Here is a 26,035-nt window from a genome sequence, read left to right on the forward strand (position 1 = left end):
GATTTGTGTACATATACCTTGTATTTATAACTCTTAGACAGAATATACTGTTTATCAGATTTAGATAAACTTTGTGAAAAGTCATATAAATTGCATTTTCCAAGAAGAAACAAATTTAGGATGTACTTGCTCCCTCGGTTCCCATTACTTGGGACATTCTAAAAATAGCATTAAGTTAAAATATAGTCAAGTGAAATCTTGTTTAATATTTTTTAATGTAAAGATTATTAATATCAAATTTTTATAATTTTTTATTATATATAACTAGAGATATTAATGATTAAAATAGTGCATGGGACTGCATAAAAAGACAAATCTTACAAGTATTTTCAAATCGAGAAAATAGTCGTTAATTCTTGGTGCTTAAGTTCAAAAAAGTGTTGTTGGGATTATATATATAAGTTCACTGGTAAATAATAACCTAAAAACAAGTTCAAATTCTCTTCTATATATTACCTACTCGGTTCAGTAAGCTTCTTAAATTTAAGTTTTTACATAATTTAATGTGTTATTTTGTTTATTTATTTGTTGAATTATATACATCTAAAAATTATAAAAAGTTAATATTATGAAAATATGCAATTAGACGAGTCAAACAAGATCCCACTTGACTATATCTTTACTTACAGATTAATCGCATTATATAATATATATAAGCTGGACAATAAATAATGTGCATAATTGAATCGTAGCAAGTATTTCAGAACGGAGAAAGTAATTAGTATAATAATAACGTAAAGACAAGTAAAAATTGTCAACTATATATTTGTAAAATAATAACATAAAAAAAGCTAAAAATTCTATGTTTAGATTTGTAATTTAAGACACAGGGTATTTTACATTATGAGTTCAAAATGAATATTACTGAATATAAAATTAATAGCTTATATAAAAATTCAAAGTACCATAACAAAAAACAAAACATAGATAACATAAAACAGTAGGAATCATATTCTAATTGGCGTCCGGATAGTTATTGTTGACCTTCAGGACTTAAAATAAGAATAAATAAGCTTGATAAGCATTCACTTAGAAGGATTCGATATGTATGATACATTTTGTATTAAATTTTTTGTTGGGCTTATACATACACCCCACACCACATAAAATATTGATAAGTCTCCATTTTAAAAATTAATTGGTAGGAGTTTGAGTAACCCACTATATTATATCTTGATCATGGTCTTAAATTTTTCGATTTGAGATTACAAATAAATAGTTCTCTAAGATTTTATTAACAGTTAATTATGAGAAATCGGGCTAGTTTAATTTAACTAATTGGGTTTATGTTTTATTTTCACAAAACTCAGAAAATCCAACCAATGACACAATTCTACTAATATTGAGAATTGAGTCTTATCTCGGTTCGAGTAAATACCATTTTTCAGACATGATCCTAAAATCTCATTTAACCTTCTTGTTTAATCAGATGGCACGGTATGTCCTATAATCCAAAAATAAGACTAAAAATGCACTCTTCGTTAATTTAGACTTTTGATTTCTTTTTCTCTCATAGGATTTTCTCTTAAAGTACATTCCATGAGGGCTATTTAGAAGGGAACAATACAATCTGAAATTGTTTATCTAAGGTAGAACATTTCATATTGTGTTCTAGACATGTACTTTTGCAATTTGTGGTAAAAAAGTCAATTTCAAATTCCATTAAGGCTGCTTGTTGACAATTTGGTCCTTATTTTATCCCATGATTTGATTAAATAAGAATAACTATAAATTTGGGTGGTTATTTTCAAATTTTCTACTTTAACTACTTTAAAAACAATGGTGGAATTTGATACAAATCCAAATTTAAAAATTTTTAATTTGTCAAATAATAAATTTGAGTCAATTTCAAAATTTCAAATGAAATTATTGTTCCCAAAGATGACATAAAGTTATTTACGTTTACATACTTGTATTGTTGTACATCCAGCGGCCTAACACCAACTTTTCAAAAGATCAATATATTCAATATTTAGATTTGATTCTTTTTATTAGGGATGATAATGGATTGAATTCGGCTCGGATTATTCACCCTTCTGTTTTGCTCTAGATAAAATGCGGATTATGTTTTTCAGTCAATCTCTACTCGGAGTCGAATTATGCATACTCCAACTTTGCTCCGACGCGGACCTCTGATGGAGTTCGGATTATTTATTAAGCTTTAATCTTATCGATATTGTACTAATGATTTAAAAGGAAGAGTAGCCTTTCAAATACAACATTGAAAAAAACTATGTCTTATAAATTCTGCAATCGCAATTAAAATCATAGAGTCGGAACAAGAATTGTATGATTTTACTGATTCTACATGATTCTAAAATTACTCCACAATAATACAAAGCCTTAAGCCACCCAAATCAACTATATCCTTGAACCCTAATTTTCACGTAATTTTTTACTTTCTAATGATTAAATTGAAACTCTTGACCAAAGTATGTCTATTTTATGAATAACTTGCGTGGGGGTTGGGACTCTTAGCTTTTTAATAAAAATGGTTGCTACCTTAAAGCTATTTATTTATCTAGACTACCAATTGAGGTTTGATTTCATTTTGTGTTACTGACTTATAAATGATTGAATTGGTGTTAATAATTATTAGAGTTTTAAATAAATGTTACAATATACTGTGGCTTTGATAAACCTATCACAAGATTATTCTACTTGATTGGCATTGCTTAATTTAACAAGTATCATTATATCTATTTGGTGTGTTTGTTTTAGTAAATTATTGAATAGTTTATATATTTTTTTTGTTTATCAATTCATTAAAATAATAGAAAAAAGTAAATAAATCAGAAGTATATTTGTATTTTTAAATAATGACAAAGTTTTTAATTATTAAATGAGTTTTTAAGTGTTCTTTACAATAAAAATGGTTAAAGAGTATACATAATCAATAACAACTTAATTTTGCAAAATTTTTGAATCATTCAATTTTACAAAATTTAAAATTCTAAGAGTTGTTTTTTATTTGAGTTAAATTTATGCTTATAACGACCTTGACTTTAATTAACTTGATCTATTTTAATATTCAATTATATGAAACCAAAACCATTAACTTTAAAACTATGAGTATTATAATTATGTTCAATTTAGAGTTAGGTGTCAGATCGAGTAGAAGTCGGGTCGAATCGAAGTTGGCGTCGGGTCAGAATATCAGATTTTTTATGAGGTCAAACTCCGATCCATCTCTAAATTGGATTCAGAGTCGGATACTATTGTTCTCGGACTCGAATCGGATTAAATTCCTCGAATCAGGTTGAATCAGGACGCGAATTCGATCTGAATTGCCATCCCTATTTTTGATCTGTAAGTTTATCTTTAAGCCTTTTAAATTCATAAAATAAACATTCTACTTACTTCACTGATTTAAGTGTTAATTATGCTTTTATATTTTCTAAGTTTATTTAGTATAATTAAATTCTTAGTTAGTTATGGTTAGTTGTTTATTCAGTTTGTAATAAGTGAACTTTAATTAGCTTAATTGTAAGTAAGTTGTTACAAGTTGTAATATGATTTTTAGAGTCATCACATAACATCCAATCTCAACTCAACTCCTTAAAAGCTTCATTCTGAGCTTGTGAAAATCATAAAGAAGGCCGGTCTAAATTCCTCTAAAAGCTACGATTTTGTTACAAAGATGTGGGAGGCTATGTGAAAGAGGTTAATTTCGATTTTTTTTTCCTTTTCAAATACGTAAATTTAGATTGTGTTTCTGTGATGAAACGAGAACGTACAAGACACTTGAAATACTGGAAGTGGGAGCGTTGTCGAGAGCGGCAATTCGCGGAAGGAAGTGACTTGAATTCCTGCAACACAACACGTTAGCCTTGTCCGGGGGTGATCTCCCGGAAAACCCCTCCGACGCTCAAGTTAGAGCGGAAATAAGAGATTAATGAATAAATGAGGAGATGGAGAATGTAGGAATATGAGTGTAGGGGCGGAAGTTGCTTGTATTTTTGGTAGGCTAGTGAAGAGGGTTATGAACAAGGATTTTAGAGGGGCTATTATCAGATGATCCTTTTCTTGAAGTTTGGCTGTCTCTATTTATAAAGGTGGAGAGGGAGTTACTTCTGGGAAAAGGGTGATTATCATACATAGTGGTAGGCGGTTATCAACACCAAAGAAGGGGAATCATGAAATTGAGGAGTAGTGTTCAGTTAAAGAGGAGAAGTTAGGGTTCTGGGAAGTTATTAGCTTATGGGCCAAGTGAGGAAGTTGCGGATTACAGAAAAAGGCCTTTGACCGATAGTCAAGGTCAATCAAAAAGGTCAAAGGACATTAAGGTAATACGACACTAATAATTTAAATAAATAGATGAGCAAATGAATGTTACCATGACAGATTGAGTTGAGTTTTTGACTTTATCATATAATAGAAAAATATTCTTTTAACTCATATGGTGATGGGGAGCTTTAAATTTCCAAAAAAGTATTCCTTAAAGATGAACAGGATGTTGTTTTTGGGACAAAAGTCATTATGACTGTTGAGGTTGGTGACTCTAATTAAGTATCTTCATAAATGTTGATTATTGAGCGATAGCGAAAGCAAGAATCGTTGAACAATAATGAAACAATAAGAAATTCAATGCAAACAATAAGAAATTCAATGCAAACAATAAGAAAATGACACAAGAGATTTAACATGATTCACTATCAATGTGATAGCTACGTCCACCGGCAATGAGATCAAATAATTTCAATATGATCGTAAGAATTTACAAGATGAATTACAATTACACTCACAAATTATAATGACTCTCTTGTGATCTCTCTCAATTGTGAATCATTATGCCCTAACCCTAAAATGGGAGTTTATATACTAATGCTCAATGAAAGGAAAAGTAACCGACCCGAATAAGCATAAAGGAAAATGCTCCCGTGAAAAGACTTAGTAATCAATATAGTAATCAATATTTAGCAAGTCTAAGCAATGTTTAAACTTACTAAATGGAACAGACTTAGTAAAGAAATCAGCTGGGTTGTCAATGGTCCCGATCTTCTTTACCTTTGCTCTCTTATCAGTATGCAAGAAATGATACCTAACATCAATGTGCTTGGTCCGATCATGGTGCACTTGGTTTTTAGCTAAGAAAATGGCACTTATATCACAATACACCGTAGCAAAATCCTGTGCAATACCCTGTTCATCTACAAGGCCTTTGAGCCATATAGACTCCTTAGCTGCAGAAGTTAAAGCCTTGTACTCAGCTTTAATAGTAGACTACGTAACCGAAGACTGCAATGTAGACTTCTAACTAACCACAGAACCACCACAAGTAAACACATATCCGGTCACCGACCTCCTGGTATCCACATTAGCTGCATAATCAGAATCACTATACCCAATTAACAAACATTCCTTACCATTCCCATACACAAGACCAATATCAGTTGTCCCTCTTAAATAGAGAAAAATCCTTTTCACCCCCTGCCAGTGCTCTCTCCCAGGTCGAGCCATGAACCTACTTACAACACTAACAGCGTGCGAAATATTCAGCCTAGTACAGACCATAGCATACCTCTAACAACCAACTGCGTTGGCATACGGGACCCTAGACATATACGCCAACTCCTCCTCAGTTTGAGGTGACATAGACAAAGACAATTTGTAGCTCACAGATGTTGGTGTACTTATAGGCTTCGATTTCTCCATCCCAAAACGAGACAAAATCTTTTCGATGTAACTTTTCTAAGTCAAGAAAAGGTTACCCTTAGCGCGATCCCTATAGATCTCCTTACCCAAAATCTTCTTGGCGGAACCCAAATCTTTCATGTCAAATTCCGAGCTATGCAACTCTTTAAGTCTAGCAACATCAGATTTATTCTGGCAACAAGCATGTCATCAACATATAACAGCAGATAAACCATGGAACCATTATCTAACTTACAATGATACACACAACAATCATACGAGTTCCTATCAAAATCATGCGAAACCATAAAAGAATCAAACCTCTTGTACCACTACCGAGGGGATTGCTTAAGTCCATACAATGACTTTAGCAATCTGCATGCATAGTGCTCTTTCCTTGGAATCTCGAATCCCTCGGGCTGCTTCATCTAAATCTCCTCCTCTAAATCACCATGGAGGAAAGCCGTCTTAACATCCAGCTGCTCCAGCTCAAGGTCATAATGTGCTACAATTGATAATAGCACACGAATAGAAGTATGTTGAACCACCGGTGAGAATATCTCCACAAAGTCAACCCCCTCTATCTGACTGAACCCCTTTGCAACTAGCCTAGCCTTAAAACGAACTTTCTCAGATTCAGATGACCCTTCTTTCTTCTTAAAAATCCATTTGCACCCTACAAGTTTCCTCCCCTCCGATACCTTCACAAGTTCCCGCACTCTGTTCTTGTGAAGAGACCGCATCTCTTCACCCATTGCAGTAAGCCATTGCGTCGACTCACTGCAACTAATTGCTTGTTTATACGTGGCAGGTTCATATGACTCTATATCATTAGCTACACTCAATGCATAACCTATCAAATTCTCAACAAAGCAATTTCTTCCTTCCATCTCTTTAATCAACCTAACAGGCTTCTTGATAACCTATCAGATTGACTGGATGACCGCTGATTAGACTGCTCCACCTCCTCCCCAGAGTTAGGAGAAGATGGAACAACCTCAGGTTCAGGAGTACTTGGCACGGGAATCTCAGCATCATCATCAATAAATTGCACTCGAGGTAAATCAACAATGGATGACTGATGTACCTCAAGTACTCCATCTGTCTGCAGTAAGTTCTCCCCTTCTTTTCCCAATTCATAAGACTCCGTGCTTTTCTTTGAATACATGGTGTTCTCATCGAAAGTAACATCCCTATTAAGAATGACTCGACCCTCCGAAGGTGAATAGATCCTAAACCCCTTCACACCATCACCGTACCCAACAAAACACCCCATCTTGGGTCGTGGATACAGCTTACCCTCACTAACATGATAATAAGCAACACAGCTAAAGATCTTCAAATTAGAGAAACTAGGCAACTTACCACTCGAGATCCCAAACGAGATTTTAAAGTCAATTCCCGAATGAGGACCCTTATTGATGATATAACAAGTTGTCATCACAGCTTTACTCCAATACCTCCTCCCAAGCCTTGCATTAGAGAGCATGCATCGAACTCTCTCAAGCAGTGTCTGATTAACCCACTCTGCAATACCGTTCTACTGTGGTGTCATCCTAACGGTATGATGCCGACTAATACCCTCATCTGCGCAGAACTGATTAAGCTCATCTTTGCAAAAGTCTAGCCCATTATCTGTTCGTAGCTTCTTGATCTTCTTACCCTGTCGATTCTCCACCAAAGATTTCCATTGCTTAAAAGCTTTGAAGGCCTCATCCTTTGACTTAAGAAACCTAAGATATGTGTATCGGGACTTGTCATCTACAAATGACACAAAATAGCGGAAACCTGCCATACCTTCAACCCTAGATGGACCCCAGCAATCTGCATGGATATAATCGAGCACATCATTTGTAATGTGAGCACCCTTGCTGAACTTTGACCTGTGTTTCTTCCCAAACACACAATGCTCACAAAACTCAAGGTTGGCATCCTTGATCCAGGATAGTAGACCCCTCCAAGAAAATAGTTGCATCCCCTTCTCCCCCATATGACCAAACCTCATGTGCCAAATCTTGGTTATCTCCCAGTGAGATACCGATGCGCAAACCGCAAAACTAGCACAGTGTGACACCCTTAAAAGACATAGAGGGTGTTCCTCTTGGTACCCTTAAGTACTAACTCCGAACCTCGATAAATGGACAACTTCCCATCCGAAAACACTCTGTTGTACCCCAAATCATCCAAGGTACCTAATGAAATCAGATTATTCCCCAAAGTAGGGACATGACGCACCCTAGTCAATGTCAACTTTTTCCCATCACTAGTCCTCAAGCTTATGAAACCAATAACCATAATCTTACAAGGTTCATTGTTACGTACAATAACCTTACCCCCATTGCTGGTTTCATACGTGTCAAACCAGTCTCGACTCGGACTCATATAGAACGAACACCCCGAATCTAGAACCCAATCATCAGAAAGATCCCCAGACTTATCAGAACTCACTAATGCCAAGTCTTCCACCGAATTATAGTTCTCCTTCGGTTTTTCCTCAACTACAACAGCTTGGGACTTGCCCTTCCTCACCGCACAATTAGCCCTAAAGTGACTCGGTTCCTTACAGTAATAACAGGTTTTCCTCACAGTCTTACTAGATCTCTCATTGCAATTTCCAGCACCCGACCTAGTATTGTTGCCCTTGTTAACCCCCTTCTTCTTTTTAGATTTTTCGGACTTAACAAACAACCCACTGCCACTCTCCCCGTTATCATCTATAGCTTTATGACGAAGTTCTCTAGTATAAAGTGCTACCTTCACTTCTTCTAAGATGAGTGAGTCCTTACCAACAACAAAAGACTCAACAAAATTCTCATAACTAGACGGTAGAGACACAACTAAAATCAACGCAACATCCTCATCATCTATCTTAACATCTAAGTTACGCAAATTTAGTAAAATAGAGTTAAATTTTTCAAGATATTCCCGTAAGGGAGTACTTGACTGCATTCGGAGGCTGAACAACTGTTGTTTCAGCAATAATTTGTTGTTCAGTGACTTAGTTATATACAATGACTCCAATTTCATCCATAATTTCGCTGTTGTAGCCTGATCAGCGACCTCCTTGATGATGTGATCATCCAAACTTAGCAAAATGGTAGAATGAGCCTTTTCCATCATTCCTGCTAATTGCCTGTCAGTTAGTCCGTCTTCCGACCCCGCAGTAGTACTCCTTGGAGCCAACGGACGTAAGATTTGTTGTTGTTTCAACAAAGCCTCCATCTTTATTTGCCATAGCTCGAAGCTATTTTTTTCGGTAAATTTCTCAATTCTTATTGTAGAATCTCCAGCCATTATTTCACTCAAAACTCTTCAAGGACTTAGACCTGAGCTCTTGATGCCAATTATTGAGCGACACCGAAAGCAAGAATCGTTGAACAATAATGAAACAATAAGAAATCTAATGCAAACAATAAGAAAATGTCACAAGAGATTTAACGTGATTCACTATCAATGTGATAGCTACGTCCACCGGCACCGAGATCAAATAATTTCACTATGATCGCAAAGAATTTACAAGATGAATTACAATCACACTCACAAATTATAATGGCTCTCTTGTGATCTCTTTCAATTTGTGAATCATTATGCCCCAATCCTAAAATGGGAGTTTATATACTAATGTCCAATGAAAGGAAGTTATTACATGATAAACAAAAAGTAACCGAACCAAAAAAGCATGAAGGAAAATGCTCCCATCAAAAGAAACCGACATGAAAACATAACGCACACGCCCCGCGGGCTTCTCTGCGCCTAGCGGACCCACCTATACCTCCTTCATGACTCTTCTCTTGATTCATCTTCTTTGTCATTCAATGGTGCTACTAGTTAGAGTCACAATACTCAACATTGATGAATCAAGGGTCAAGGTTGATCGTGGATGATCATGTTTTCTAGGAAGCAAAGCGGACTCGGCGGCTTGGGCTTGCGTAAGCACAGCCAAGTCGGTTGTAAAGGTTGTTCTGGTAAGTGTTGAAGCTCGCGAGTACTATTGCTGCTCACGAAACTCATCAGTTTTCAAGTCTAATTTTGGAGACTATAAAGCCGACCCGATAGTTGAATTGATACCCATGGAAGCCGACTCGATTGGGCATGCGGGGCAGTGGGAAATTCTTTACCTTCGCCAATTATTTCATTTTATTACTTAAAGCCCAAGCCTTTTCTTTACAGGGACTACTATATAAACTCCTCTTCATTAGGGTTAGAGTTTTTAGTAGAGAATACAAGAGAGAAAAATCGAGCCATTACAAAAATTGATTCATCTTTGTAAATCATTACAGTTTATAGTAAAATTATTTGTTTTTAGTGCCGGTGAATATAGCTATCACATTGATAGTAGACCACATTAATTCTTGGGTGTGATTTTCTTATTATTTGCATTGATAATGAATAAGGGCACATAAGGAAAACAAAGGGTCTTATGTTAAGAATGAGATCTTAGAAAATGAATAGCTTGATTGGTAGATTTTTAGAGCTAGTGAATATCATGAAAAAGAGGAAATTTAACACTAAATGTCTACAAGAGACAAAATAGATTAAAATTTGGGCTAAAAAAATAATAGGTTGGATTGAAGGCAGATGGTTCTCGGAACAAGATAGAAATCAGAAAGGAGTTGGTGTGTCATTATGGATGAACGAACATGTAAGGATGTTGTAGATATGCATGAAGTCAAAGTCTTTGTATCAAGCTGGCGACAAAGTATTTTTGTCTCCATTTTTGTCGTCTAACATGTTTATACAGAAATTTGTTTTGTATCCAAAATGAGTTATTTTTATAGTGATAGTGTTTTGTTAGAAACCAACTATGATATATATCTAATATGATTAGTTTACTACTATTATAATCGGGTCCTATGAGGTCACACATATAAGTAATCAATCGGATATATATTGACACCAAGAATATAAGATGCTCATGGAACACTTAAGTATGAGGAGATTATTGCATGTATTGATGATGTGTTTAATTGAGAATTAAACCACACATTTAAATTATCATTAGTGTTTGTAACTTCCATTTGTGGAGTTAAAAGGGTGATGAAAAGTGTATAAATAGTGTCATTGTTCATCTCATTTCTACAACACAGCATTCTAGCACTCTACATATTTTCCACCTAAAAAGTAACGAGAAAATGAGTTTTGTTATCTCGCACTAGCATGCGTGGTGATCCGTTCGATGCTTGTGGACCAACATTAAAGGAATGACATTTAATGTTCTATCATCTCGATTTTGGCATATTTCATACTCGATTATATAATGTGGAATTCATGCATCATGAGTATGATATTCTCCTATATTTGATAATTCATATTATGATATGCATGTGATTCTGTGTAGATGTTAACAAATAGTTTCTTGCAATTCCGCTTCAAGCATCTATATTCCTACATGAAGGACGATAGGATTATAAGAGGGAAAATTGTATATGATAAAGAGATTTTTAATTTAATAAGTGCCTACACACCCTATGGGAGCATAGAGGAATCGATTAAAAGTAAATTCTGGGAGGACCTCAATGATATGGTGCAAAATATACAGATGAATGAGAAGCTTTATATAAGAGATGATTTTAATGGACATGTAGGGGTATGTCGTAGTGGCTACGAAAACATTCATGGTGATTTTTGTATTAAAACTATGATTATAAAAGGAGTCCATTTTAAATTTCGCACTCTCATATGATTTGTTGTTTGCTAAGATATGGTTTAAGAAGAGAGATAGTCATTTGGTGACTTTTAGACCTAGAGTAAAGGCAACTTGAATCAACAACTTTTTGATAAGGATGATAGACAGAGTTAGTTTCCTAAACTGAAAGGTTCTCCTAAGAGTGTGCGTAACCACCCATCACACACTCCGTATCATGTTTGCTTTCAAGCAAGACTAAAGGTAAAGAAAGCCAAAGAAGAACGTAGGGTTAAATGTCAGAGATTAAAAGAGGATAATACTAAAGTTTTTATCGAAAAAGTTATTAAAGAAGTAGAATGGGAGATGACTTTGAAGTGGAGCATTTTTGGACAAAAATGAAAACTTGCATCGTTCGAAGACCTAAAATGATTTTAGGAGACGCAGGTGGTAATTTCGTGAGAAGGAAGGATACAATATGGTGGAATGGGGACATGAAGATAATTATAAAGGAAATGATCAAAAATGTTATCTTGCATTAGGAATATATAGAAGTCAAGAAAAATTAGCCAAGTATGTGAAAATCAAAACCATGACAAAAGTAGTAATTTGCGAGGTAAAATTAAAAGATTTTAAAGAGGTATTTGACAAACTATATTCTAAAGAAGGGGAAAAAGAGATATATATTATGGTCCTGCGCGCTAACTTTATTAAAATAATATTTTTTAAATAAGGGATATTCTATATGGTAGCAACTAACAACATACCAGATCTTAAAAATAATTCCACAGAATAGCATTGTAATGTTGTACTTAAAGCTACAGTAAAATTAATGGGCAAAACATATTTAATTGTTCGTTAAGTTGTGAAATATCTTATTTGTCCTTGTGTTCTTTCCTTAAAGCCACAATAGAATGTATAGTTAAGATTTGTTACCATCGGTATTTCATAAAAGTATGTTGCTACCATATAAAATATTCCTAAGATATTTCACAATTTAACGGCTAATTAAATTTTTTTAACCCATTACTGTTATTGTAGCTTTAAGTACAATATTACAATGTTATTTTGTGGAATTTTTTTAAGATTTGCCACTACTGGCATTTTATAAAAGTATGTTACTATCATATAGAATATCCCTTTAAAAATTATTGTCCTAATATTTTTTTACTAACTTTATTTAATTTTTTTTTGGAAGAAAAGAAATTTTATTCCAAAATAAAGCCGTTACAGACACCAAAAAGGCAGAGCCTTAAAGACAATCCTTCGAGCTCAAAACAGTGAAATAACATCCTACACACAGTGAGGATATAAACTAAACAATGGATGCTTAACTTCTAACTTCACAGACTTCATAAGAACACTAGGCAAAGCCAACCTTAAATTCCAGACAGAATCATTACATGTCTTCCATATCTGATAAATGAGACTACACAAGGAAGTTGTAATTACCTTTTTTTCAAATTTCGACACCTTCCACTTGCTTGGTCTGATAGAGGAGAGTGAGGATATACTGGTTCCAAGCCATGAATTTAAGATGCTAAGGCACTGGTGACTCCAAGGACAGTGAAAAAAGATATGATCAGCAGATTCACTGGCCTCACCACTCATAGGACACAAGTCATCATCTATAACACCAATGGCTTTCAGTCTATCTCTTGTTTTTAGTCTATTAAGCATCACCATCCAGTAGAAAAACTGTGCTTTAGGAATAGAGGATCTATTCCAGACCAATTTGCTCCATTGCACCAAAGGATTCGAACCCAAAAGGTCCTTATACACTGAGTGGAAGTTGTACTTATCAGTATCCAACCATCTCCTGATCTTATCCCTAACCGTACATAACTTCTTGAATGACAAACTGGCTGTAGGAGGGGGATTGAAGATCACCCAGTTCCCTTCCTTTATAAGTACACCATGAATCCAACATACCCACAAAGATTCATGAAGACAGCTAATATGCCAAACAATTTTACCCACAGTAGCAAAATTCCAAAGGTCAAGATTCCTGATTCCAAGAGCTCCTTCTTTTTTAGGTCTACACAGAAGTTCTCAGCTAACATTACCAGATCTAGTATCCTGGCAATCATAGTGCCAAAGAAAAGTTCTACTGATCATATTTACAGCCTTTATCATTTTTTGGGAAGGATAAAGATTTGACACCAGTATGAGTTATACTCATGAGAACAGAGTTAACCAATTGCAACCTACCAGCATAAGAAAGTTTCTGACCCTGCCAACCTTTGATTTCGCTTGTCATTTTTTCCACCGAATGTACACAATTAGCTATTTTAATACTCCCTCCACACCAATATAAATGTCCCATTTGCTTGGGCACGGATATTAAGAGTGGTGTGGGGTCCATTAAAAAGGTAGTAGTTAGGTAAGTAGTGAAAGGTAATCAGTGAAGGGTAATTAGTGAAAGGTAGTTGGGTAAGTAAGGTATATGAGGGTATATTCGTAATTACTTGTATAAATTAAGAATATTTAGGTAAAAAAAATATCGACAAAAATAGAAATATGACAATTGATATGGTTTTGCCAAATAAGGAAATGTGACAATTATATTGGTGTGGAGGGAGTATTTTTTAGTGTTAACGTTAACACCATTTTTTCAATTAACTTTATTATTCAATAAAATAATATATCTACATTCTAAAAGATTCAAGTTTCTTAATTCCCGTTAACATCCATATGAGAACATTTATAGGAAATAGAAGAAGTAATTGATAATATTACAAATAACAAAGTGCATCAAATCAACTAACTTCAATTTCCATATAAGAAATTATTATAGTAAAAAGTACTAATTAAATGAAAAGAATCTTATTAACAAAAGCATCAAGATCTGAAGCAGCAGAACCACCATTAGCAATAGCCTTATGGAATGTATCCCTTACCTCTTCTGCTCTTCTAACCATCTCTTTACGCTCTTCATTTTCCGAATCCATAAACTTCCTTACAATTTGTGCTATTTCCTCTCTCGTTTTCATATCATCATTCTTTAAAACCCTCCATCCAATCTTCAAATCATCAACTAAAAACTTACTATTAGGAAACTGATCCCAAAATATAGGACAAGTAAGCATAGGAACACCAGCATACATAGCTTCAGAAGTCGAGTTCCATCCACAATGCGTCCAAAACCCGCCAATTGAAGAATGACACAACACTTTTAGTTGATCACACCAAGGCACCAAGCATCCAATTTTATCACTTATTCCTACCTCTTTGTATCTTTGAGTATCGCCACGAGTTACCCACAAAAATGGAACATTACTTAGCTTAATCCCTTCAATAATCTCATGGATTTGATCATTCGAGGCCGAAAGAAAGCTTCCTTGAGAGATGTAAAGAACAGATTTTTTGGGTTGAGAATCCAACCATTGGAAGTAGTCATTGGATGATGATGTTTGTTTTTGTTTAGGAAGGTTGAAATATGGTATCATGGGGCCAATGTTATATAATGGAGGAGTAAAGTTTCGTGTTAAGAAATGTATTAGTTGGTGTTCAAATTCATAGATGGATGTGGATAAAAGGAATTGAGTGTTGTTTATAGAAGAAACTGATTTGAGGAATGTGTTTAGGGTCTTTCTTCCATCTCCTTGGAAGATTGTTGGAAAATCAGCAATTTTTGTTGGAGGAAGTCCAGGAATATAGTCCACAATTTCATCTCCTCTTTCTGGATTCATCAGGTATTATTTGTTGAGTTAAAAAAAATTAAATACAACGAGATTAAATTACTACTTCCTAGAGGTGTTCAAAACCAGTTCAATGATCCGAAATTTACCTAATCATGTAAATGAACCCAGTTTGACCCAAATTCAAAAATTATTTACGATTATGTAAAATATAAAAAAGACACAAATCCGATTTCAAAATCAACCCGATGACCCGAATGAACACCTAGTACTCCCTAGTGATGTTCCCAGTTGTTGTCATTTTAGGTCAATTCATTTCTTGTTCCACAAAAAAAATTTCAATTCAAATAATAAACTTTTGACATAATTAACTTTGATCATTATTCTTATTTTAATATTTTATTAATGCTTAATTTTCTACAATACAAATTATTAAATGAGACGGTTAAATGGTGAGACGATCACTATTAGATTGACTCATGTATATATAATGTGTAAAAGTGATTACTTGCAATTTTAAGTAAACAATTAAATAATTAAGCTACTTATACAAATTCGTCATATTATAGGCAGTTTTATACAATCTACTCTTGTGAGAGACCATCTTTTAATGAAACAACCTCAAAATAAAAAGTCAATTTATTTATAATTTATAGCTATTTAACCTAAATATGAGACGTGTCACACAGTGAGACCATCGCTCCGTCACACCTCAGAATTTGTGCTATTTTGAGCTAATTTGGTGGGACAAAACAACTGTTACACTAAATAAATTAGTAGTAACACTCGATTCAAGCACACGAGAACACAGGAACTTATATTATGAAGTATGAAACTTGAATAATATTCATTTTGACAATTCTAATACAACTATAAAAAAACTTGACCGAATTTATTTGATTCTAGCCCTATATTTTTCGCTCAAAAGTAATAAGTTGGAGCATAATTCACCACTAATAATTAACAATGATTATATATTCTTAAAAATTCGATATTATTTTTTTTCAAATCAGCATAATTATCCTATTTAATTTAACTATAATAAGTTAAATATATTAATTTAGTTTTAATTCTAAGTAATAAAGTTCATATAAGCAAAAAATTACTCATCAGCTCCTTAAGTTGTTCTTAAGTATCATTTAAAATTGTTCCATTTGTTGTACTTATAAAAAACATTTCTATTATCACAAATTTTGATCATAATTAATATTGTTCATTCTCATTATAATATTTAATACTACTTACGGTTTCTTATATTTTCCACTAATCGAAGAACTTGCTGGAATTAATTCCGAAAAAGAGACATAAATTATTCAATAACAAGACAATAATAAATATATATATGGAAATTTTGTACAATATGATGAACTTTATTTTAATATTTTTTTTAATGTTTAAGATTATCAATTCTTCTTCATCAAATTTACTTTTCAATAAAATAATATATTCACTATCTAAAAAATTATATTTTTCATAATTTTTGTAAATATTTTATTGGAAACAATTAAAAAAACAGAAGAGAGAGTATTTTACAAGAAAAGAAAAGGCAAAGCAAATTACCGGAGACATCAACAGGAAAATGACCATGTTGAACCAACAGATCGAAGTTAGAAATAATGGATAAAAAAGAAGCTGAAAAAGTATTTAGTGTCGCAACTGCTATATTCCTCTCATTTCCAACCTCAACAACCCAACCTAATATCATATCATAAACAATAACTGACGGCGCCAGCTCAAGCCCATCCAGGAGCCGCTCAAAAGGAGCTTGAAGCTTCGTGCTTACGGCTTCTACAAACGCAGGAAAATTTTTACCTCTCCCAATTTCAGAAGGAATGACTTGGGGAAGTGAAACCAATTGAAAGTTAGGCGGCGGCGGCGGCTGATCATGAGCCTCGGCGCTGAGGAAGCCGAGCCACTCTTCAGTTACTACGAATGTGATGAATAAATTATTTGATTTAAGGAGGAGGAGTTTACAGAGGTTAAGCATTGGATTAATGTGGCCCCTACCTGGGTACGGCATCGCCACCACGTGACGGTGTTTGTTGCCTGATTTTTCCATTTATTATGAAAATAAGATCAAATCAAAAAATGGTGGTAGCTAGTAGACAGAGTACAAGTATTATTATACCTTTTATAAATTATGCTATTTTATTTTTGTTTAAATAGACGTATTTGCTTACCCACCTTCATAACTGATACCTGATATCTGCGGCTTGCAGCTCTTCAGTATAGGACCATAGTCCATACTCATAAATTATGGTTGGTGTTTGAAAATGAACCATTTTTTGTGGTGACTAGTGAATGTAATTCCGGTTATAAGTTTTCTTTTAGTTGGGTTGGTTGTTGAAGACGTTATCAAGAGTTAAAGTGATACAAAGATTACAAATTCGATTCTTATCAATTTCTCATTATTTCATGTGGATTTATATTTAAAGGCATGTATTAGAGGGTTTGTGCTATCATTCTTACCGAAAGGACTCTTGTGTGCTTATAAATACGTGTTATTTTTGGGTTGGAGGGCGGAGCATTTTAAAGACCCTATTTATTTTTGTGTTATCTTTTAAAATATAGTCCTTCGTTATATCAAAAGATTAAATAAATTTCGAGTTTAAGAAAAATAATTTAAGACAATATGTATTATAATATTAAATTAACAAATATAAAAAAGATTTACAAACAAATCACTTAAAAGTATTGTTCTAAACCGGACCTGAATAACACCATTTAATAGTTGAGGCCCTTTATTTCTAGGGACCCTAGGCGATCGGCTATCTTGGATGCCCAAACAAGCTGCTCGGGTTGGGTCATTTTTAGTTGACAGTCAAAATTTTTAGATTACCCACTAATATCAGACCTAGCTAGTCAAAAATCCAACAATCAACACCTCCAATAATAGTGAAGGTATAATTAATAATGAGATTATTGTAGTAGTAACAAGTGTTCTACAAATATATAAGTACTACAATTAAACAAATAAACCCGTTCTCTTCTCCTTTATATTCAACATCATCAACACGATAAGTTCTTCCATGAATGCATCACATACTCGTATTGCAATCAGAATTGAAGTACTTGATGATGAATATTGATCAACATTAACCACAATTTCAGAATCTAGCAAGAATCAACTTTTGCAATCATACTCAAATACACGCATTGTTTGTAAAAACGAGTTTAATACCCTAAACGTGGCATGATGACCACCGCAGATAAATAATATATAGCAAAATTATGATTTTCATATATATATATATATATATATATATATATATATATATATATATATATATATATATATATATATATATATATATATATATATATATATATATATATATATATATAAATATAAATATATAAATATATATATATATAAATATATATATATATATATATATATATATATATATATATATATATATATACATTAGAGCTGTTCATGGGCGGGTTACCCGCCAGACCCGGTCCGCCCGGCTCGAAAAACAGGCGGGCATAGACAGCAGTTTTAAAAAAAAAATTAAGTTTGGACTGGTAGTACCCGCCCGCCAAGATAAATGGGCGGGTAGCGACACTAAAAAAATACCCGCGGGTATACCCGCCCGCCCGCTTAATTTAATATATATTAAATTTTTAATATCAATTATATTAAGTTACCATTGACCAAGTTTTTTGAAACTTTTTATGTATTTTTACATACATGTAATTCGAGTATTTTGAGACTTTTTATGTATTTGGAGTATTTTGGACAATGTATTGTATTTTAATTATTATCAAAACCCAACTTTATATTTTGTATTATATTTTTGATATTTATTTAATAAATACCCGCCTACCCGCGGGTCCCGCCCGCTTTAAAAATGGGCGGGTAGCGACAAAAAATTATGCCCTCAAATGCGGGCGCGGTTTTGTATATTTGTGCCCGCGGGTAGATTTTATAGCAAATACCCGGTCCGCTACCCACCCAAGCCCGCCCATGAACAGCTCTAATATATATATATATATATATATATATATATATATATATATATATATATATATATATATATATATATATATATATATATATATATGTATATATATATATATATATATATATATATATATATATATATATATATATATATATATATATATATATGTATATATATATATAAACATATATATATATATATATATATATATATATATATATATATATATATATATAAACATATATATATATATATATATATATATATATATATATATATATATATATATAAACATATATATATATATATATATATATATATATATATATATATATATACATATATATATATATATATACATATATATATATATATATATATATATATATAAACATATATAAACATATATATATATATATATATATATATATATATATATATATATATATATATATATATATATATATATACACATATACATATATATACATATATATATATATATATACATATATATATATATATATACATATATATATATATATATATATATATATATATATATATATATATATATATATATATATATATATATATATATATATATATATATTAGTATATACATATTAGTATATAAATTCGTTAAATGCCAAGTTACTAGTAGTAAGATATAGCAAAATTATGATTTTTAAACAATGATTTAATTATATATTATATTCATCAAGTTGAAATTTACACACTAAACTTTCATAATCAATATAATTATAACAAATTAATACTACCTCCATTTTACTGAAAATATCTTACTTACTTTTTCACATTATCCAATGAACTTATTCGATGATTAATAGCTCTTATTATACATAACGAAATATTATAAAGGGTGGATATTAATAATCTTTACATTGAGATAAATCAAACTATTTCTCACTTGACTATATTTTAACTTATATATTAAGAATAAAATAAAAATTAAGATTAATAGGTGAATAGTGTCAGAAAGCAAATAGGACAACTTCGATGGAATATGGGGAGTAATAGTTTCACTTTTCTTTACGGCCCGTTTGATAGGTGCATGGTAATAAACAATGGTAATGGGAATGAAAACTAGTGTAATTTTGGTTGAAAAATCTCTTGGCTACCTTGATGGTCATGTTTTTCCAACCCCAATCATCTGATTTTCTTCATAAAATTCATTCCAATGCATTGCCATTGGAAGATGTAGTAATAGATGGTAATATAAAATTTGTAAAAAAAAAATTTTATAACCAAAGTTTCATCTCCATGGAAATGACAAGGAACATTTGATGAAATTTTACTATAAATCATTCCCATTACTAATATTTAGTAGCACTAACCAAAGGGGTTGTGAATTATAGTATTTGATAATAATTGAAGAGGAAATTGAGTGAAAGAAATAAAAATAGGCTTAACATATATGTATGAGATACAAAGAAAGCGATGGACCATTGTCAAAAAAAAATATTTTAAACCAAGTGACATGACAAATACTTCTCAATAAGTGGGATAAAGGAAATTTTTTTTTTACCATCACCTTCATTTTCTTGATTTGCAAAAAATATATACATGGGACTAATTTCATAGGTTAAGGAGTAATTTATAATACACTATTATAAAACATTAAAAAAAAATAGATAATCAAAAGTATACAAATATTAATTTAAAAATACAATAATTTAACTCTATATGACTAAATATATTTTAAATTTTTTAATGTCTTATTTTCTATATTTTATATTAATATGTATGTACAAACAATTTATTATTTTTTAATGTGTTGTTTTGTAAGTTTTATATTAAGATGTACAGAAAGTAGTAAAAATATAATAAAATATAATAATACTTCCTCTGGATTTTATTAGTTGCTACAGTTATTGTAGCAACTACTGTTTATCAATTGATCTTATTTGGTATATATTTCTCCATGTATAATGTAAGATATAGTCAATGGATCATCTTGTTTGATTTGACCTAATGCGTATTTTCATAATATTAAACTTTTAGAATTTTTTATCATATGAAATTAAAGATATTAAATATTAAATTCGTGCATTAGATAACGTGAAAAAACAGAATTGTATCAACTACTAAAAATCAGAGAAATTATGTAATAGAATAAAAGCAAATATTAATTTTCCAATTCTTTTATTTAATTTTTTGATTTAGAGAAAATTTTCACTCAATTTCTATGGCCAAAATGTGACCGTGGCGGAATTCAAACATGGGATGTTATATGTTTAAGAATCATCAATGACGTGATTAGTGTCTAAAATTGATAAAGTTAACCAAAATCGAGTACAACAAAACGTGAAATAATTCGTATCGTAAAATTTAAATTAGATTGAATTTTAATGTTATTTACATTTATAATTATTGGTCGTATTATCATATTATCTAATATATTTTTATAAAATATTTAGATTTATTGGCTCTTTATTAGTTGAATTTTTATATTTCATATAAATACTAATATATATATATATATATATATATATATATATATATATATATATATATATATATATATATATATATATATATATGAGAGATCCAATAAAAAGGGTGTTCAAAATGAGAAGGATAAGAAATATCTTACACCCTTTATTTGAATAGTACAAAAAATCTAAGGTCAAGATTGATCTAAAAACACTTAATTATAAAAGTCACTATGTTACATAGAAAAGATTAAATCTGAAGAATGTTCTTAATTTATAACATAGTATTTCTTCTAATTTGATTTTATTTATATATATATATATATATATATATATATATATATATATATATATATATATATATATATATATATATATATATATATATATATATATATATATATATATATATATATATACATATATATATATATATATATATATATATATATATATATATATATATATATATATATACATATATATATATATATATATATATTTATACATATATATATACATATATATATATATATATATACATATATACATATATATATATATACATATATATATATATATACATATATATATATATATACATATATATATATATATATATATATATATATATATATATATATATATATATATACGTATATATATATATATATATATATATATATGTATATATATATATACATATATATATATATATATATATATATATATATATATATATATGTATATATATATATATATATATATGTATATATATATATATGTATATATATATATATATGTATATATATATATATATATATATATATATATATATATATATGTATATATATATATATGTATATATATATATATATATATATATATATGTATCTATATATATATATATATGTATCTATATATATATATATGTATATATATATATATATGTATATATATATATATACATATATATATATATATATATATATATACATATATATATATATATATATATATATATATATATATATATATATATATATATATATTTTGCGAAACTAAAATATGATTCCCATCAAACAGTTTTGATGATATGTTGTAGGGAATAAACTACAGATTTCCTACAAATTATCTTGTAGATAATTTCCTTCAAGATACATACATAAATGGCTTGTGGCGAATAACCACCTTTGTTGCCATCTTTTGGGTGAAGGACATGTACCTATAATCTCCTAACTAAGTTTCTTTTAGGTAAATTTATATTTTTTTGGTGAATTATTTAAGTGAATGGATCAATTACATGCTTGTTAACCCGTTTAACCTGAAATTAACACATTTAATATTTACTTATTTAAACTAAAATTTATACTTTCTCTTACTTATCATATGTGCCACATTTAGTTTAACCTGAAATTAATCGTTTTAATTTATCAACCAAAAAAATATATCTTTGCATCTCTGGTTTTCATTAGGGATGATAACAAGTTGGATTTGGACCGAGTCCAAATGTACTGGAATCCAAATTCTTTTTTAAGTGATCATCCAGATCTAGATCTGTGGGTCTAATTTGTCAGGACCTAGATCCAGTCAACAGATCCCACGTATGCAGGATTGAATCCAGGTTCAAAATGAGTTCAAGCTTATTTTCAAAAATAAGTCTTCATAGTAGTCGGTTAAAAGGTGATAAAGAGTATTTTCAGCAAAAAAATATACTAAAGTTGAATTATTAAGAAATAATCAATAGTAGGAACTATCAATAGCACATATGCAATAGGTGAGTGGGATCGTTCAAAATAATATTTCCTAATATATAAAACTATTAATCATGCATATAATAATAATAATAATAATAATAATAATAATAATAATAATAATAATAATAATAATGTGCAAACTATAAATGTTTAGTTCTAAAAGTTTCTTCATAACATAATATAACTTCTAAAATAACACTTTAAAATTAATAAAGTAAATTAGTTATTACTCACTTTGTAACTTTCAGTATGCACCAATTACATTTTTAGATGAAATTTAATCCAAATGGGAAAAATAAAGTCAATGATAAAAATAAGTACTCCTAATTACAATAAAAAAAGTGAATAAATTTATAAATAAAATTAAAAGGAAAATACAGTATAAAATTAATAAGACGATCTAACATAAGAAGGCTTCAAATCTTACGAGTATGGCTTATTCAACATATCCAAGAATATTAAGCCAATCTTGCGAGTATGTCTTATTCAACATGTCCTTGAAAATTCCTATAAAATCCATGTTACTCCACAATCAATTCACATGCAAATGGCAATTGCTTGGTATTGACTAGTTTTAATTAATCCACCTAAATTATTTATTATATAATAAGTAAAATAAGTCTATATAAGGAGTCTAATTAAATAATAAGTATTCAAAAAAAAAAAAAAACATCGATTTTATTAAATTTATATAAATTAAAATATTTTGTCTAATTAAAATGTTTTACTATTCTTTTTTATTCATTCATTTAATTATACATTGGATGCACGTTTGCCTCTTTATAGAGATGTAAAGGGGAGCAAAAGTCAAACCGCCTCCCTGCCTCAATTTTCTTTAAAAAATTTTTATATACTGATTTTAGCTAGATTTAGATAATATATAACATTATATAAATTTTCAGAGTTGATATGTAATTCAGATATTCATGAAAAATCACATAGAAATTATAAAAAAAAGTTATAGAAATTATCAAAAAAACACATATGTAATTCAGAGATGTGAAGGGGAGCAAAAGTCAAACCGCCTCCTGCCTCAATTGTTCTTTTACCGTAAAATTACTATTAATTATTTTTAAATAATCCAATATTTGTATATTATTTACCAACAATAACTCTTATCACATTTTAACCGGTTATTGTAAGTACCTACCACCAACAAGGAGTAGGGGTAGACCAACAAAGAACCATTGAGGAAGAACAAATGAGTGTAACGGCTAGCTAGTAAGTACCTATAGTGTCGGTTAAAATGTAGTAAGGAGTGTGATGTGCAAATTTTCTTTAACCGCAAGTGCACGGTGTATGTGTAGTTGCAGGTCGAACACAAAGAAGTTAGGACAAGAAACTTGCTAATTTCTACTAATTATACTGCTCAAAGAGAAAAATGTTTGATTGATTGTTTTCTAATAAACTAAAAATGCAATAAGAAAGTGTGATTGAAACTATATGATGAAGAGATCTAGGGTGTCAAGAATCTCCTAAATTCTTGTATGATCAAACTCTCGTTAGTGTCTATGAAATGTCGGATTAATTGTGTGATTAAACATGATCTTGTTAATCTCAAACTCTGCTCTGTTGATTAACTATTAGATTTACACCCTACTAATTCAATTCTCACACGCTAGTTTTATTGAACGAATTAATAAGAATTTAACTAAAATTTAATTTAAAGCAAAGTTGATCCCAATTTCATATGCTAGTTCTATTGACTAGTTCAACAAAGCATATTTAATTTAGGGTTATTGGCTCAATTTAACCACTTTAATCCTAATTTCATAGACACATTCAATAATCAAATCATTGTTGACTTATAGGTTCAAACCCTAACCCTAGAAAATGAATTTACTCGCTAATCATCGTGAAAGCAATAAACACAAACCCTAGGATGATACTAGACATGGATAAATATGATAATAATGACAAATTCAAGAGAAGCAATAATTGAATACCAAAGAACACAACAATTAATTCAAAGAACAATAAATAAAGAACAAAACTAGTTTTTATTGAAGAAAGATTAATGACGAAAGTTAAAGTTCACTATAGAAAGATTAAAATTAATACACAGAATTAAATACTAAGAAAATTATGTACTAGAGGAAACTTACAATACTTGAAGGAAGATTAATGATAAAAGACTAAATTAAAACCTGAAAATTAAATGTAAATTAAAGAGTAATACAGGTCTAATGGAATGAAGAAGGAGAGAAGAAGAGGAGGAAAGAGCCCCTCCAAAGGAGACTTAACCCTAATTACTAAAAGCTAATGAATGTTTAAGGAAACTGTCGCTTAGAATAAATCCCGTGCAGCCCAGAAGTGAATCAGCCGAGTCGTCTTTCTAAAATATTGCATTGCCGCCGAGTAGGCTTTGGGGGCTGGAAAATTGCAGCAACTTCAAAAGGTCGACATTCCTTGCTCAATTGTCAGAATTCGACATATAATAATACCGTTGGAAATCTATTGAAATCTAGTTTCAATGCCATAAACATTGCATTAATGCAATCTTCCTATCAAAAGTCATGACCAAAAGAGTAAACATGTATCAAACTTCACCTCAAAACTTTTGCCTTATAAACACACTTTTACTCTTTTGCTCATTTTCTTAGTAGAACATCTTTACCCGAGCTAAAATCTCCTTAATAAACTCCGTCATCATTAAAATCATAAAAATTATGCTTAAAACAATCAAAACCACTCAAAATCTACATGAATAACCAAAATGAGTAATATAGCATAAATCTTCAAAATACGCATGAAATTGCTAGCAACGACCATCATTAAAGAGGATAAAATGATATAAATAAGTGCAAATAATTACACTTATCAAAGTGTTGTAAGCAAAAAAATTTACAAAGGTTGGATTTTTTAAAAATAACCAATAGTAGGATTATTCACAACATATTAACAATAGCATATGAAAATAGGTGGGATTAGTTAGGATAATTTTTCCTTTATT

General features: G+C 30.5%; 1 protein-coding gene across 1 annotated transcript; it reads right to left on the bottom strand.

Moving 5' to 3' along the window:
- Nucleotides 1–13,910: 13,910 nt before the first annotated feature.
- On the bottom strand, nt 13,911–17,309 carry LOC130826772 (UDP-glycosyltransferase 87A1-like). Its single transcript, XM_057692346.1, has 3 exons — nt 17,083–17,309; nt 16,459–16,944; nt 13,911–14,939 (listed from the first exon to the last, which is right to left on the bottom strand). The coding sequence occupies exons 1-3, from the start codon at nt 17,147–17,149 to the stop codon at nt 14,068–14,070; spliced, it is 1,425 nt and encodes a 474-aa protein (XP_057548329.1). The 5' UTR covers nt 17,150–17,309; the 3' UTR covers nt 13,911–14,067.
- Nucleotides 17,310–26,035: the final 8,726 nt, after the last annotated feature.

This window comes from Amaranthus tricolor, chromosome 11 (genome assembly GCF_026212465.1).
Source record: "Amaranthus tricolor cultivar Red isolate AtriRed21 chromosome 11, ASM2621246v1, whole genome shotgun sequence".
Lineage (NCBI taxonomy): Eukaryota > Viridiplantae > Streptophyta > Magnoliopsida > Caryophyllales > Amaranthaceae > Amaranthus > Amaranthus tricolor.

Bases quoted from the DNA above. Each gene is read 5' to 3' on its own strand.
- LOC130826772 (XM_057692346.1), bottom strand. From the start codon at position 17,149: ATGAGTATGGACTATGGTCCTATACTGAAGAGCTGCAAGCCGCAGATA. The intron at 16,945-17,082 runs GTGGGTAAGCAA...TGGAAAAATCAG, and splicing joins ATCAGGTATCAGTTATGAAG to GCAACAAACACCGTCACGTG. The intron at 14,940-16,458 runs GTAATTTGCTTT...TGATGAATCCAG, and splicing joins TTTTCCTGTTGATGTCTCCG to AAAGAGGAGATGAAATTGTG.